Source organism: Triplophysa rosa, linkage group LG20, assembly GCF_024868665.1.
Source record: "Triplophysa rosa linkage group LG20, Trosa_1v2, whole genome shotgun sequence".
In the NCBI taxonomy this organism is placed as follows: Eukaryota; Metazoa; Chordata; class Actinopteri; order Cypriniformes; family Nemacheilidae; genus Triplophysa; species Triplophysa rosa.
In genome coordinates, this window is record NC_079909.1 from 7,500,444 (window position 1) to 7,515,295 (window position 14,852).

The following is a 14,852-nucleotide window of genomic DNA, read 5'->3' on the forward strand; positions in this document are numbered from 1 at the left end:
GCTTTCCAGGTTTTACTGAGCTCCTCATGCACTTCCGGGAAAAATGGTACCGGGGCCGAGCGCGGCTTGCCGGACACCCAAGCACTTGAGGCAGACGTCGTATCCGTCTCCCTCCTTGATGAGAGTGTTGCACCCACGAGAACAGCGGGACATGCTGCGCTGAGGAAATTTGCTCTTTTGAAACACCTCTGGAACGCATCACGTCGTAAGAATCCAGCAATTTTCAGAATTTTGGTCATCAGATGTGAAGGCTCCAAAGAACAAAAGGTGAATGAATGCAGCACGCCGACTTCCTTTTATACACGGATGTCCGGGGCGGAGACCGGCATGCAAATTTCATTCGCCAATTTCATTGGCCTGTTCAAAGTTAGTCAGAAGATGATAGGTTCTCAAGTCAAACCCCATTCTGTCGACACAACGTCGAGAGACTGACAGAAAGGGAACTACCTGTATCGGTAATGAGAATAAATAAAGTTTTGTATATGGCGCGACAAGATAATATTACTTTTTAACCAGAAAACTATAAAGTAATCTGTTAACCTGCCATTTGAAAGATACTGGTAGATGTGTTTCTTCACGTAAAGTGAAACTTAATGTAAATATCTTTGTGCAATTTTAAACAGTCTTTTAACAATGTTACGTAGGATGAGAATACCAGTCATGGACACTTCTTTTTTTCCCCACTTTTTCTTCATTTTAATTATAGATTAATATTTTGTCAATGATTTTTTTGCCATTTGAGAACATCTAGTATAACATCTAATGTTTATTTACTGTTTAGATTACAACATGCACTCATACAAATTGTGATGTAATGATGATTCCATGTTTTACAATTAAAATCTGTACTGCCATGATAATCTGTGCTGCCACGATATTTCAGTGGTTTCGTGATATTAACCCACCAAGTGTCCTGTTTTTTTTTGCAAAACAACTATTACAGGCCCATTACAGTCAAGTTTTTCTTTAAAAGAATCATCTAAGTTGTTACAACTAGCCCAAATAAAGTGTGCATGATTATCTTAAAAGAAAATGTAAATAAAATATGTTTAACATTATATATCGTTCTAAACACTTAGGGGAAAGTGTATAACTTTGTGAATGATGTGTGCTTAGTTTGCAGATGCACAATTTAGTGAAGTGCACTCATTTTGTGTGTGGGGTTAATTAAACCACACCAAACTAATCAGCATCAACTTCCTGTTCTGATCACCCCTGGGACATCACACATCCTTTAATCAGTCTGAACCAATTGATGAGCCAATCAAAACAAAGGAAACTTTGGAGCCAAAATACTTCAGTGTAGCGTTGACTCTCTCAGACAAAGAATAAGTAAATGATCCCTGCCATGTAATATATTCCAAACATACTGTATACAAAGACTTCAGTGAGATTTGGCAATAGACCTAAAACCGCATAGCTTCATGCCTCAAGTGGTTAGAATTGTTCTGTATTTGAGAAGAACACCATAGTCCTTATCTCAGATGGACAAAAGCTTGCTCATATATCAGAGAGCATGTGTTTTCAGAGCTAGAAGAGGCCCCTTCAATACTTCAGCAGCCCACTATTCAATGGCCATTCATCTCTCTCTCTCTTTCTGTTTTGTTGACTCTGAATGGAAGCTCCATAGAAACTGCTAATGAGGAGGGTTTTTGGATTTCATCTCTGGCCAGCGCAGCCAAGTCCCTCTCATTCATTGCTTTGTAACATTTATAAACTATAAAAACACCACAGAAAAATCCCTGCCAAATTCATCTTCCAGCTTTCAAAAATACTTGCAAGACTATATTTTGTTATTTTATTTATGGGCTTTGCCACTTATTGATAAAGACAGTGAATTGGTGACAGGAAAATGTGTGTAAACCTCCCACGCGAGTACCAAAAGACCACAAAGCAACTCTTCGACTTCAGGCTTTTTCACTACATTGCAAGTTTAAAGGGACAGTTCACCCAAAACATCTTGAGAAATATCTTATTAGTTTTGTGTTCATGCAATGAAAGTCAATGGGGACCAGTGTTGTTCGGTTACCAACATTCTTCGAAATATCTTCTTTTGTGTTCTGCAGAAGAAAAAAAATCATACAGGAATTTTCATTTTTGGGTTTAATTCAATTTGCGGTATCCCGTTATCATCTCCAAAACATACATATTCTGACTTTTTCATTTGTTATACTGTAAATAGGATAATCAATACGAGCACTTTACAATATAGGGTAATCTGCGTACTCATTACAGTATATAAAAATAGCAAAAATAGCATGAATAGTAGAATATTCCAAATATAGCCAAAGACTAAATTAGCTCTACTCTAAAACATATCATCAAGTTAAATTGGGAAAAACAGCTCTGAAACCCAAAAGCAATTGTGTACACCTGACCTGAGGACCACAGAGACAATACAACATATATTTAGCAGAGTGAAGCATTTCCTTTCACGCACAAACAGGACGTCCTATCAGCCACCCCCCAACCCTGGCAGATTCTCCTTCCTGTGTCTGACAGGGCGTCCTTGTCCCAAACTTTTAAGGTGTCCAAGGAAACTACACATTGCAGTGGACTGGAAAACACACCATTATGACATAAAATTCACCATATTAAAAAACTCTAACGTAGGCAACGTAATATACTGGCCAAAAACATATAGCTCATGAATACTCATCAGCAGCTACAGCCTCAAAATACCTGTTCATCTATCCATTCTGTTTACCACTGTATGCCACCATTTCTTCAATTGAAATATTGGAGTCTGAACAGAAAAACAAGGAGCTAGTTTGTTATTTGAGATGTAAAACATCCATTTATTTTCACTCATACCAGTGGCATTGCTAAGCCCTTTTTAGGGGAGCTAAAGCCCCCCTAAAGTTCTAGCTTAGCCCCCTTAAAATATTGTGAGGAATAATGTAATCTGTACAAGACTTCGAGATCGCTTTATAGTCCCCTTTAAAACTCTTATTATGAAAACGGCGTTAGCGTTATGTAGCGCATTCTTCAGTTCACAGCAGCACATTGGAGTGAACGTCATAAGCAGAGTAACCTACAAGGAACATGACATCTGCATTTTTGCCATTCTTTGTTATAAATCCATCTTAATATGATGCGGGAGCGATACAAGACCCTTTCCCATCCACTCTAAAAAAAGTTTTGTCTGCGTTCACCCCTCGTTAACTAACGCTAGTTGTTTACGTTACCTCCAGCAAAATGAAAGCATCACTTCACACCGATGATCATGATGATATTGTAGCGCACAGAAATGTGTCATTCATGATGTGCTGTTTGATTTTTCTGCACCTAAGTTATAGAGAGTTGACAGTAGTTTTGACAGCCCCGGAAAGACGTCGACGGTCAGATAGTTACTGTAGTTCAGCCTGGTGCGGCTGTTATTCATTGTTCTGAGTTCCGAGGAAACAAAAGTGTAGCTAGAAGCTCTTTGTCATTTTTCAGACGCTTCAGTATTTTTATTATTAATTTAAAACATATTGTGGATGTAATAGATGAACACGCAGTCATGCACAGGAGTGACAGCGCTCGTGCTAATCAGAGTGAATGGCAGGGAAATATATCAAGTTATTCCTACTAAATAATGATTCAGCAGTTGATTGTGACATTTATTATATGGATTTGTGGCTGGTGTTGTCACTTTGAATTATAAATGTTGCAGATTGACCGATTAATGTGATATTCATTTGAATAACAACAACTTGTCTTTATGCTTTTCTGCATATTCTTTCTTAATTATTTATTTTAGTAATGTATACAGTATGTGGTGCTTAGAGTGTGGCTATATATATATATATATATATATATATATGTATATCCTCATTGGAGGCTGAGCCCCTCTAATATTGAAAACATAGAATCGCCCCCGACTCATACAATGAATTACATGACATGCACTGCGAACTATATTTTACCTTGAGGTGCTGAAGCTGTCGTCGATCATCTTCTAGTTGTCTTTTCTTGTTCTCAATTTCTGTCTGTCTTTTCCTTTTCTCCTGAGAATAAAAACATAGAATATCAAGCTTTATGTATTAGAATTTTCTTTAAGCATTGTGAATGAACTCTCAGGGGACAAACCCATCTTTTTCTGTGTTTATAATGGGCTTTGATTTCATACGTGTGATAATAAGTGTTAACAAGTGTGTGTGAGTGTATCTACTCCTCCGTGCATGCATTAGTGGGTGGGGGCTAAAAAAAGATCTGTCGATTAATAGTCTGAACTGGAGTGCGTTGCAGTTCTCATTTTTATCTTGATAAAAACAGATGAACATTATCAGATGATATTAGGTGTGTGATTATATATAGAGGCACAATGTATTGTGATAATAATGTTCAGTATGTATTGTGGAGCTATGGTGATATGATATGACATCCGTTGAATCTTTTAATCTATTCTGCTATTACAGAGCAATATCTGGCACATAAAGAATGGGAATCTCAATTAATGCAAGCGACATATTTGCACAAAATACAACAAATACAATGATTGAGACTTTCCATCCCAACATGTGCTTTACGCTACACTGATGTTTGTCAGATAAATGAGCTCATTACAGCATAATGAGTATTTTGAAAGCAGCTAAATTACGGTCACATTATTGAAAAATGCAGCTAAGTTAATAGTGCCGCTACTTGTAGTAAATCACTTCCCAACGCTGGCTGAACATAAGACAGCACAGATTTGTGCAGGGGTACAGCTGGGGTGTTTATATGTAAGTCTAAGTATTTTCATTGCAAGAGTAAAGAACCAAAATCTTTGCTTATAAAAGCACCAGGATACTAAGATATTTAAAACATAACCAAGCATTATAGTGTGTCATTTTTTGGAGAATCTATTGACAGAAATGCAGTATAATATACAGTACTTAAATATGTCTTCAGAGGTGTATGAAGACCTTACATAATGAAGCGTTTTGTTGTTATTATCTTAGAATGAGCTATGAGATTTCTATCTCATACACCGCGGGTCCCTTTACATGGAATTCACCATGTTGTTTCTACAGTAGCCCTAAACGGACAAACTGCTCTACAGAGGGCATTTCAAAAATACGTTATATACTTCGGCACAGATGTGAAAACATCTTAGTCCTCTGTCAGCCACCGTAGTGCTTCGAAAGGGAGGGTTGAGCAATTGGCAACCTCACCACTAGATGCTGCTAAATTTCATACACTGGACCTTTAAAAAGATGGCTGTCATAGGCACTCTGGCTGGGTTATCAGTGTCACTTTCCCAGTTCACAACATTCCAGCTTACTTCCTAATAGCCAAAGTTGTTATTTAAATAAAAAATAAAACACTTCATGGCATTTAAAACATACAGACAGAGTCATTTAATAGATGAGTTGTATATGTAAACATCTAGGTCGTGATTTGTGAAATGGGTTCAGTAGGTGGATTTTAGACCGCCAGGGGAACATGTGGTGTAAGAAATCTAACTTACTGCAATAGCCTGGAGCCGCTCCTGCTGTGAGACTGATTCTGACATCCTGTGAGAGAGAGAATATATATACATCAGACTGGCAATAACCACATACAAAGATAGATTTCCTTCTTGTTCTGGCATCTGGACTTTCTTAAATATTTCTGTAAACTGAATGAAGTGAAATACTTATTTCCAAAAGCTTCATGTCATGTCACACTGATCTCTTTTACAAATCGGGTATGCATGGGACTTTTGCAACCAAACCACACTTCCCATAATTCTTAATGGCAGAACAAAACTAAACCAAACATATCAAAGTCACACCTAATGCGTATCCTTCATTCTTGTTTGTTCCACCGGTGCTGAAAAGGCACCTTTGTTGTGATGTATAAAAGGGAAAAAATGCAAAATATGCCATTTCTCCACTTTCTAAAAACCTGGAAAGGTTTAGAAATATGACCTTAAGCATGGAAAACTGTTAAATGTCTCTGAAAAATGACTGCCAAGAAGCAGGTAATATGGTGCGAATTCTCACAAAGAAAGAAAAGAAACGTTTGGCAAAATAAGTCTGGAGCTTCCTAAGATTTCAATAACGATGAGTTTGATTGAGCAAGAGAAGAAAAAATTCATCTCTGGAGGAACACTGCGAAAATTCCTCGTATACTTTCTGCAACTGATTCCGAGAAGAACAAAAATGACTGTAGTGTTGTGTTAGTGTAGACCACAGCCTCTGTGGATTATCAGCGAAAATATCTGTAGACAAATGCCAAAATAAATACTAAATGACAAATTAAATACAGGAACATCCCATATAACCGACTCCTTAATTTCTGGTCAACACTTACATACATGAAAAGCTCAAAAATGCTTTCAGACAGTAGGATGGCCCCACGCTGTCAGTCCTGTCTGCTGTAGGACGCAGCTGTGGCGGCGGCCCCATACAAAGCTCATGAGAGCTGAGGTGAGATCCCATCAGGGAAAAGAAGAACGTGAAGGTTGTTCTCCGACCCACCACAGCCAGACAACTCACATCCCCCCCACACGAGTAAAACACAACACCTGTACAAACAGCCTGTTAGAGGATCCGAACACACTAAAAGTGACTCATGATGCTAAAAGTGACTCATTATACACCAAAAATAGATGTTTGTGCAAACATTCTTATGGAGGCAAGCTTGTTTAAAGCTTTAAAACATTAGGCTGAAGTCAAAAGAGATTCAGAAATGAGAAATGCCATAGTCTTAATGTGGATCCAGAGCATCATTTGATCTGAATCTGCTTTTAGATGCGCAAGCACACATTTGTCAGTGCTACTTCACTTTTGCATAGCTCAAAGCTGCTTACTCAACAAAATTCTCCTTCACATCCAGACAGACTGACCTACAGAGCACAAACACACTCCAGCATTCAGCAAAATAACTGAACTGATTTACATTCACATAAAAATATTTAATATTCCTCTCTTGAAATTGAATGGTGTAAATTATCCCACATCATATTTATGTAATTGAAAGCCAGTAAGCTCACGCTCACAACAAAACTAGAATGGGTGAGAAAATGAAAGGAATCAATGAAGCGGTCCACACAGCAAGCAAGATGGTTTTGTTTTGGTTGTCAATTTTCAATACTTCATAAACATTTTTATTTAAACAATGGGAACATTTGTTTTACAATCACAAAATACAACATCATGGGTTTGATTCCCAGGGAATAGTGAGAAACTTTGAATAAAAGCATATGTCAAATGCACCGATATATCGGCCAATAATTGGTATCGGTGGATAAAAGCAATTTTTCATCCTATCGGCTAATAGTTTAAAAACAGCCAATGATCAGGTCCGATACATCCAGTCAATCAAAAGAGGACAGGAAAATGCAATGACTGTGCGATATTAGTATGCAAAATGTTTAGAAACATCACCAGTTTGGTGTTAAACTTTAATAGTCATTATATGAATTAATAATAACATTATGAGAGTTAAGAAATATTAATTTAATCTTCAGAATCGGTATCGGCAGATATCACTCGGTACATCTCTAAAATAAATGTAATGTAAATTATAAGCCACCTTTCTCTCTATATACTGGCACAAAAAACGCTAAATACAGTGGGTCTCATTCTTGAAACATTCTTAAATAAATATGAGTAAATTCCGAGTAATTTGCACGTAAAACAGACCTTCCCTAAAACTTTCCTCCGAATTCACAAATACTTCATAAACATCAGATTTCATAGTAAAATGTGTGTATGTTAATGAATTCCAATCATTCGTAAACAGGGCGCGCATGCACGCTCATTCAAAATTAGCATAATCCCCGACTATGAATTACGGCTACGCAAATTACGCAGCCTATCTAGGAATGCTGGGATCCTCTGGATTTCATTCTCTGGTTTGGATAGCAGTGATAGCTGCAAGTAAACAGTCACTTTTGTTGCAGCTTGAGATGTTAAATACAGAAGAACAAATAATTTATTTAGATAATTCATTCGGAAATGCGTTTGAGTAAACAGTTTTTTGACCCGAGGGAGGGGTTCAAACAGACCAATCACAGCGCTTGCGGTCCGCGTAGGGTCCGCGTTGAGTTGACTATGGCTATGGCGTAGGGTACGCGACTCTGTGTAGGCTATGGCGTAGGTCCTACGCACAAGTATAAACTGAGCTTTATTCCAGAGATGCGTTGGTTGCTGTGCTTTAGAATATCCGCAACAGTTAGCCTACTTGTTACTAGTATCTTATTTTGAAGAATATTACTTAATATGAAAATGCAGTAACCATTAATATGAACTTTTCCATTGTTGTCCATTTGTCCCACCTCATCTTCACTGTGATTGGACGGCTGTGTAAAAAAGTACAGTGATGAGCTCTGCGTTTTACCCAAAGTTAAAAAGTAAAAAATGATAAAAAACAGGGCAAAATAACTCGTGAATTATCATTATAATACATAGTGCATCAAAATGCAGTGTCATCAGTTTGTCTAAAAGAATACAGAACGTCACGTGCGGTTTTACGCACCATTTACACGTGGTATGGAGCATGTGTACATTTCTTTCGTAACAACTAACATTTTGAAAATACGAACATTTTCATGTATCTGAAAATTTATGTTAGAATGACTTTACGAACGATTTACACATAAATTTGTTCTACTCGTGTTTCATGAATGAGACCCAGTGTATGTAAATGTATGTTTAATGCAGTATAAATTGTATTTTAGTCATTTTCACAAACAAAAAATGGTAAAAAGAGAAATAAACTCTCACGAAAGCCAGCACAAAATTACCCAATAATACAGGAAACTCATAACCTCACAGTGATGATTATTCTGTATCTGTATACAGCTGTATGTGTGTGCTCTGGAGACTCGGCCACGTGTAAAATGGGGGTCATATGTCTGGCTAATTTTCCTCGCTGTCACATGCTTGTCAGCCATAGCTACTGTAGCACAAACAACAGCGGAATCTCAGAACAGGTCCGGCCAGCATGCCCCATACCAGCTGATTACATTTCTTATGTTTCTTTTACTAGCTCAAACACTTTAATAGCTGACAACAGTATGTCTGAGTTGTCTCGTAATGTTATGGATGAACATTTGTGAGATTTGTCAAATAAAGGCCTACAGCATAACGAAACAGAGGAATGATTGATACTGACGTGACATTCAATAAAAGTCTGAGCGAAATATTGAAAGTGTCGGCATATGTGAACCATCGACTAGCCATATTTCACTGCTTGGTGTGACTCTTAAATATATGAAATGATCTGGATCGTACAATCCCCACACCTCCGCTTCTCTTGGCTTTCTATGATACAATAATTCTGCCTAAGTAGTTTATTACTTCTGAACATCTTTGAGATGAAATGAAGTGTCTGACAAATGACAAATGGGAGAAAATCCCCACATCCATGTTCCATCTAGTAAAAAACCTTCCCAGAACTGTGAAGAATAATGTGCAATGGCTTTGAAACGTTCAACGAGGACACCAGTGTGAATATCGACATACTTTTGAACATGTAATGTATTTCAGGCTTGGTTGTTAAATGAATCACATCTTTCACAAATTAAGATGCTTTTGACATGCACCACTGTTCAAAAGCAGCCTAGGGAGATGATGGAATTCCACCCTAAAGAAATCACATCAGACATGCTAGAGAACTGAAACAGATGTTTTTTTCCACTCAATAAAGCACCTCATCTCAGCCAACACAGTGTGAAACGTTCATCTAACAGTTTTAGCCATTAGATCATTTCATGTCTCTCAGCTGAGATGTCTTGAGGTCGTATCGCTGAGATACAAAGAGAAGCTTTGAGACCCCATGACTGGAAGAGCTTCCCACAAATAGAGATGTTAAAGGCATAGTTCACACAAAAATAACATTTTGTCATCATTATTTTTCATTTACGTTGTTTAGAACCATTATATAACTGTAAAACAAAAAAGAAGATATTCTGAGAAATGTCTCAGTGATTTTGTGTCCATATAATGCAAGTCAATGGGGGTCTGTGTTGTTTCGTTACCAACATTCTCAAAAAAAATTTAAATTTTAAACTTAAAAAAAAATTGTGCAAAAGAAAAAAAGTCATGCAGGTTTGGAATGACATAAGGGTGAATAAATGATGACAGAATTTTCATTTTTGGGTGAACTGTCCCTTTAAGAGGACCATTCAGCCCAGAAACTTCTTTAATTTGTATAACATCCATACTTCCTGTCTGTAAACTTCACCATAAAATATGTTTTTTTAAAACCCTCAGAAAAACAAAATCGAGAAAATCTAATCAAAAATTGCATATATAAATTAATTTAAAAATCTTTCGGAAAATTAAAAGGAACTCCCTATAACAGACTACAGATATAATTGATGATGACAATGTTGATGCTTTCTGGTCTTCGTTGCCCCAGAAGACCTCAATCAGTTTAATGATCCATGCTCCCATAATGATCATACTTAACTAATAACCATAAGTCAGTAAAACACATTTAAATGTCATGGCAGTGTAGTTAAATGCAAAGAGATTTGGTTTAACCTTTCTACTGTGGCTTGTGTTGAAGAGGAGAACAGAAGGGATGAGAGGAGAGAAGAGAGGTCAAACTTGTTAAAGAAAGAGTTTACCCTAAAAAATGGTCCCCATTGACATTCCATAGTAGGAATAAAAATGACTATGGTCAAGTCAATGGTGACCTATTCCTTTAACGTAAAAAATGCATTCCCACAACTGTTCCACAAAAATCTCCAAAGAGATCTGAGACTAATCATTGTAGTATCACATCTCACCGGCATAGAAACTACATGCATGACCTCAGACATGAGCCCAGACTCCATACACTCAGATTTATAGTGCTTGTCTAACCTATGTGCAGAGCTGTTCAAGCTCAACACTGCAAAGTGTAATATCTAACAGTCTTACAAAAAGCACTGTCACAGAAGACTAATGTAAAGCTGAGCAGTGAGAGATGAAGAGATTTCATAGGTGTTGCTTAATAAAGCCCAGACATCACACATTGCATTTATCTATAGGTCAAGCTTAGCTTTAATGAAAAGCGCATGCTTTGACCACAGTTTATTATAAACAGGATAAAGTTACAACACAAACCATACAAAATACAAAAATACCATACAAAAAGAACCCCCAAAGGAGCCACACAGATCCAAAAAACATATGAAATCATATTTACACTTACTTGAGAAGAAAGCATCACTATTTTGCTCATATGTAGGATATGTATAAGAAATAAGTTATTAAAAACTAACTCTAATGCTGCGTTCACACCAAACGCGAACAATCGCGTTCCACGCTCTATATTACTCGTGGGAAAAGTTAGTTATTTTCGCGTCTATTCGTGTCGTCGCATTGACTTAGTATGTAATTTACTTGCGCAAATCGCTTAATTCCCCTTTGGTGTGAACACAGCATTAGGGTACATTTACACAAAACAGATTTAAACTAAAAACTTCATGCATTTTAGCGGTTCACCGACATGACAAAGGCTTGAAAACGCACTCGTTTGAAAACAGCTTTCAAACTGCAAGTTTTTGAACTTAACGTTATCGTGTCTGTGTAAACTACAAACATGCGAATTTGTAAAAACGGCGAAGTCATGAGCATGCACATGTGTTTCTTTACAAAGTGACATTAGCGGCTGCTGATGCATAACGCAGCACAATACAGCATTTTTTTTGTATTTTTCACCAATCCTTGAGCATTGTAAACGTTTCAAAAACATTTTTTATATATCTTTATCATGTCACCCTAAGAATCAAGACAAACCTCAAACCACATGGATTGCTGTGGAGAGGCGTCCTAATATATTGAAAGATAGACTTGAGGACATGATATAGCTTGACAGGGGCCATTAAGCAATAGCTAGAAACCACTGAGAACCCCCTAGCAACCATCAAGAAATGCATTAGCAGTCACTCAGAGCACCCTAGTGACCACACAGCAATGCCCTGGCAACCACCCAGAACATGTAGTTTAATCTTGTTACATTACGAAATAATTAGGATTCCTCCTGATCCAAAATTGCTGGACTGAATTAAACATTATTCTGTCCAAGGAAACAGGCACATCCCAATGGAATTACTCCAGAACTGCTCAATGAATTTAATAATAATTTAATTTAAACCTTTAAATCTAGTTCATATGACATCACCCCATACTGTAAGAAAAGGGTGGTGAGTGACTATGGGAGTCAATGAGAAAAAAAGCATGATGCCTCCAGGCTTCTCTCACACTGTATAAAATGACAGGAAGTGAGATGATGCATTAGATTTAATGGATCCTTATATGAAGGGTGGATGGATTTCCGCTCGATCACACTGATGCTGTTTTGTTTTGCATCTTCTTTCTTCCATCTTCTGTCTTTGAGGAACCCTGACCCAGCAGTTTCTCAGCCATTCATTAAGACTCAGCTCAGACACGGAGTCATGCGAATCCTTTGAAGCTTCCGAGCATTCCTCAGCACATGTGGCTGAAATCAGCGCTTCATGAGCAGGGTTCTAACGGTGGGGAAACAGTACACATGCTGAGTTTCAAAGGAACATCCACAGGAACTGATGTGCCCATCAAGCTTGTTTGCTATTCCAGCATTTTCATGGGAGCAAGAGGTCAAGACTTCTCCGACATTTTCACTAAAGTGAAGCTTTCCAGACCAGTTCGATCTGTGCTGCACGATCATAAAAAATAAAACCGTCCACAATAAGCCTATCCATATTCCATACAATAACCACCACATATTTTAGAGCTAAAATGTGCTCAGATCATATTCCAGGGAGGTTATTTTCATTGTGTCGAAAGCACAACGGCTGATTTCATCCTCCCCTCAACGGAGTGGACATTTATGGGATTTCATACAGAGCCCAGCCAGTCACTAATGGAGAGGCATGTGTTATTCGATATGGGCAGGGCCGTTCATTCAGATTCCTGGAGCAACTGTCAGCCCACCCCTCATACCTCTCTCTCTCTCTCTCTCTCTCTCTCTCTCTCTCTCTCTCCCCTCTCTCTGTCTGTCTGTCTGGTGTAGTAAATTAGAGTAATTAAGTCTGCCAGCAGTTGCTTTTCTAGTTGAAGGTCTACCTATGATGTACGTGTCCTCCAAGATCACTGCCAGATTGTTATTTCACTTGTTGTAGTTTTAAATAGATTGAAAATAACTCCAATTTAAAAAACACTTCAAGTCTAGGGGAGTCACTGCCAGTTATTAACTTGCATTTATAATCGCAAGTTATCCTTCATGCCTCCATTTTTAATGTACAAGATGTCCAAATGTAACAATACATTTACATTTAGTCATTTAGCAGACTCTTTTGTCCAAAGCGACTTACAAATGTATTCACATATACATAATGTAACCATGCTGTATATTGCATGTTTTGTTTTTCTAGTTTTTAATACATTAAGCAGTGATCATGCTAAAGAGAAATTGCCTTTTTATTTATTGCAACTACATGGCTCATATATTAATAAAAATACACATGTAAACAACTGCACAGAGAGAGTCAAAGCCATGAAGGAGAAGCTGTCACGCTGGATCTGGAGCGCATGTGTGGATGCTGCTCACCGCTGTGATACCGTTATTCCGCGCACATGAATGCAACATTACACTAATAAACCGAGAAATAAATAACTAGGCCTAGGCCTATATAAACCATAAATCTACGTTCAATAGCCAAGACAAAAAAAATCCTGTTCAGCGCGAGCTGCGAATAAAGAAAACTTTATTTGATGCTCATTTGTAACGCAGACGCGTTTCGACTGCCCCTCATCTACATACACTGACTGACCGTCTCTATCCACCACATTTAAACAGCGTAAATCAACTCTTTCTTAACATAAAACTCACAACCGCATTAAACATACTTTTTTTAAACGATCTAGGTATACAGCGCACAAAAGCTAGCGTTTTTGCATATAAACAGCAATAACAGAAGAGCAGCGCATGGGATCTTTTGCAGGTGTGGCTCCGTTAAGTCATTATAAGGGCCAGAGGCACACTGGCCTGCGCTGGCATTAGATGAAGAATAGTTAGTATACTCACTCCATATTGTCCAAATACGGTTTCTCTCAAATTCCCGATTAATTTTCCTAGAGCAAGCGGTTTAAATCAAAGCCGCATCACCATCAGTTTCCAGCCTCTCCTCAGCCTGTCCTCTCCTTGTGTGAGCAGTGAAACCGGGAGCTTATGCTGGCGTCCCTCCCCTGATTCTGCTGTGCTGGGAAGCGTCTCTCTCTCTCTCTCTCTCTCTCTCTCTCTCTCTCTCTCTCTCTGCCTTATGAGACAGCCCTCAGGCGACACACTCGGCTGTCAAAAAACACGAAAGCTATTCGCAATATGCACACCTCATCATGTTTGCACTGAAAGTGTCAGAAAGCTGGGTTTTGTATAAAGGCGCGTTTAAATTATTTTATTTTCCTAATTATAAGATATTTGGGGTTTTGGTCGGATCTGACAATGAAAAGGGGGTGTGCCTCCCCCTCGTGGATGTTCGAGATAACACACGTCAACGCAAGAGTCTAAAAACAACTTATTTACCAGCAATGAAGATAAAGAAAATACACAAAAAATAGGGTATCTGTTAACCTACATAAAACCCCCAGATGTGTACAACTTAAATGTACTCTTATTTTATAACCTATTAATTAGTCTTCCTTTCTATTCTAAAACGCATTTTATTTTGAACAAAAATTCTTGCTCACAGTACATTAAATACTACAGTCTCTAATGTGTTTTTCTCATGTATGTTTTTTGGAGGATATGCGTCAATAAAACAAGTGTCCATTACCCAAAAATAAACATACATGAGAAAAACACATTAGATGCCGTAATAGACCATAAATAATAATGTTGTATAGCGGTGGTGTTATAACAGCAGTAAATATGTCACTGGTCTGTGTTGACGTGTGTTGGCGATGCAGCCTGGAGTACATGACCAG

General features: G+C 37.9%; 1 protein-coding gene across 3 annotated transcripts in view; it reads right to left on the reverse strand.

The window, feature by feature from the left end:
* Nucleotides 1–14,135, reverse strand: part of palm1a (paralemmin 1a) — a 28,537-nt gene extending 14,402 nt beyond the window's left edge. For all 3 annotated transcript variants that reach the window (XM_057361841.1, XM_057361842.1, XM_057361843.1), the window contains exons 1-3: nucleotides 13,957–14,135; nucleotides 5,438–5,483; nucleotides 3,912–3,992 (exon numbers count right to left, since the gene is read on the reverse strand). In XM_057361841.1, coding sequence (XP_057217824.1) covers nucleotides 3,912–3,992; nucleotides 5,438–5,483; nucleotides 13,957–13,961 — 132 coding nt within the window. In that variant the 5' untranslated portion in view covers nucleotides 13,962–14,135. The remainder of the gene's footprint in view (nucleotides 1–3,911; nucleotides 3,993–5,437; nucleotides 5,484–13,956) is intronic.
* Between the last annotated feature and the right edge of the window lie 717 nt (nucleotides 14,136–14,852).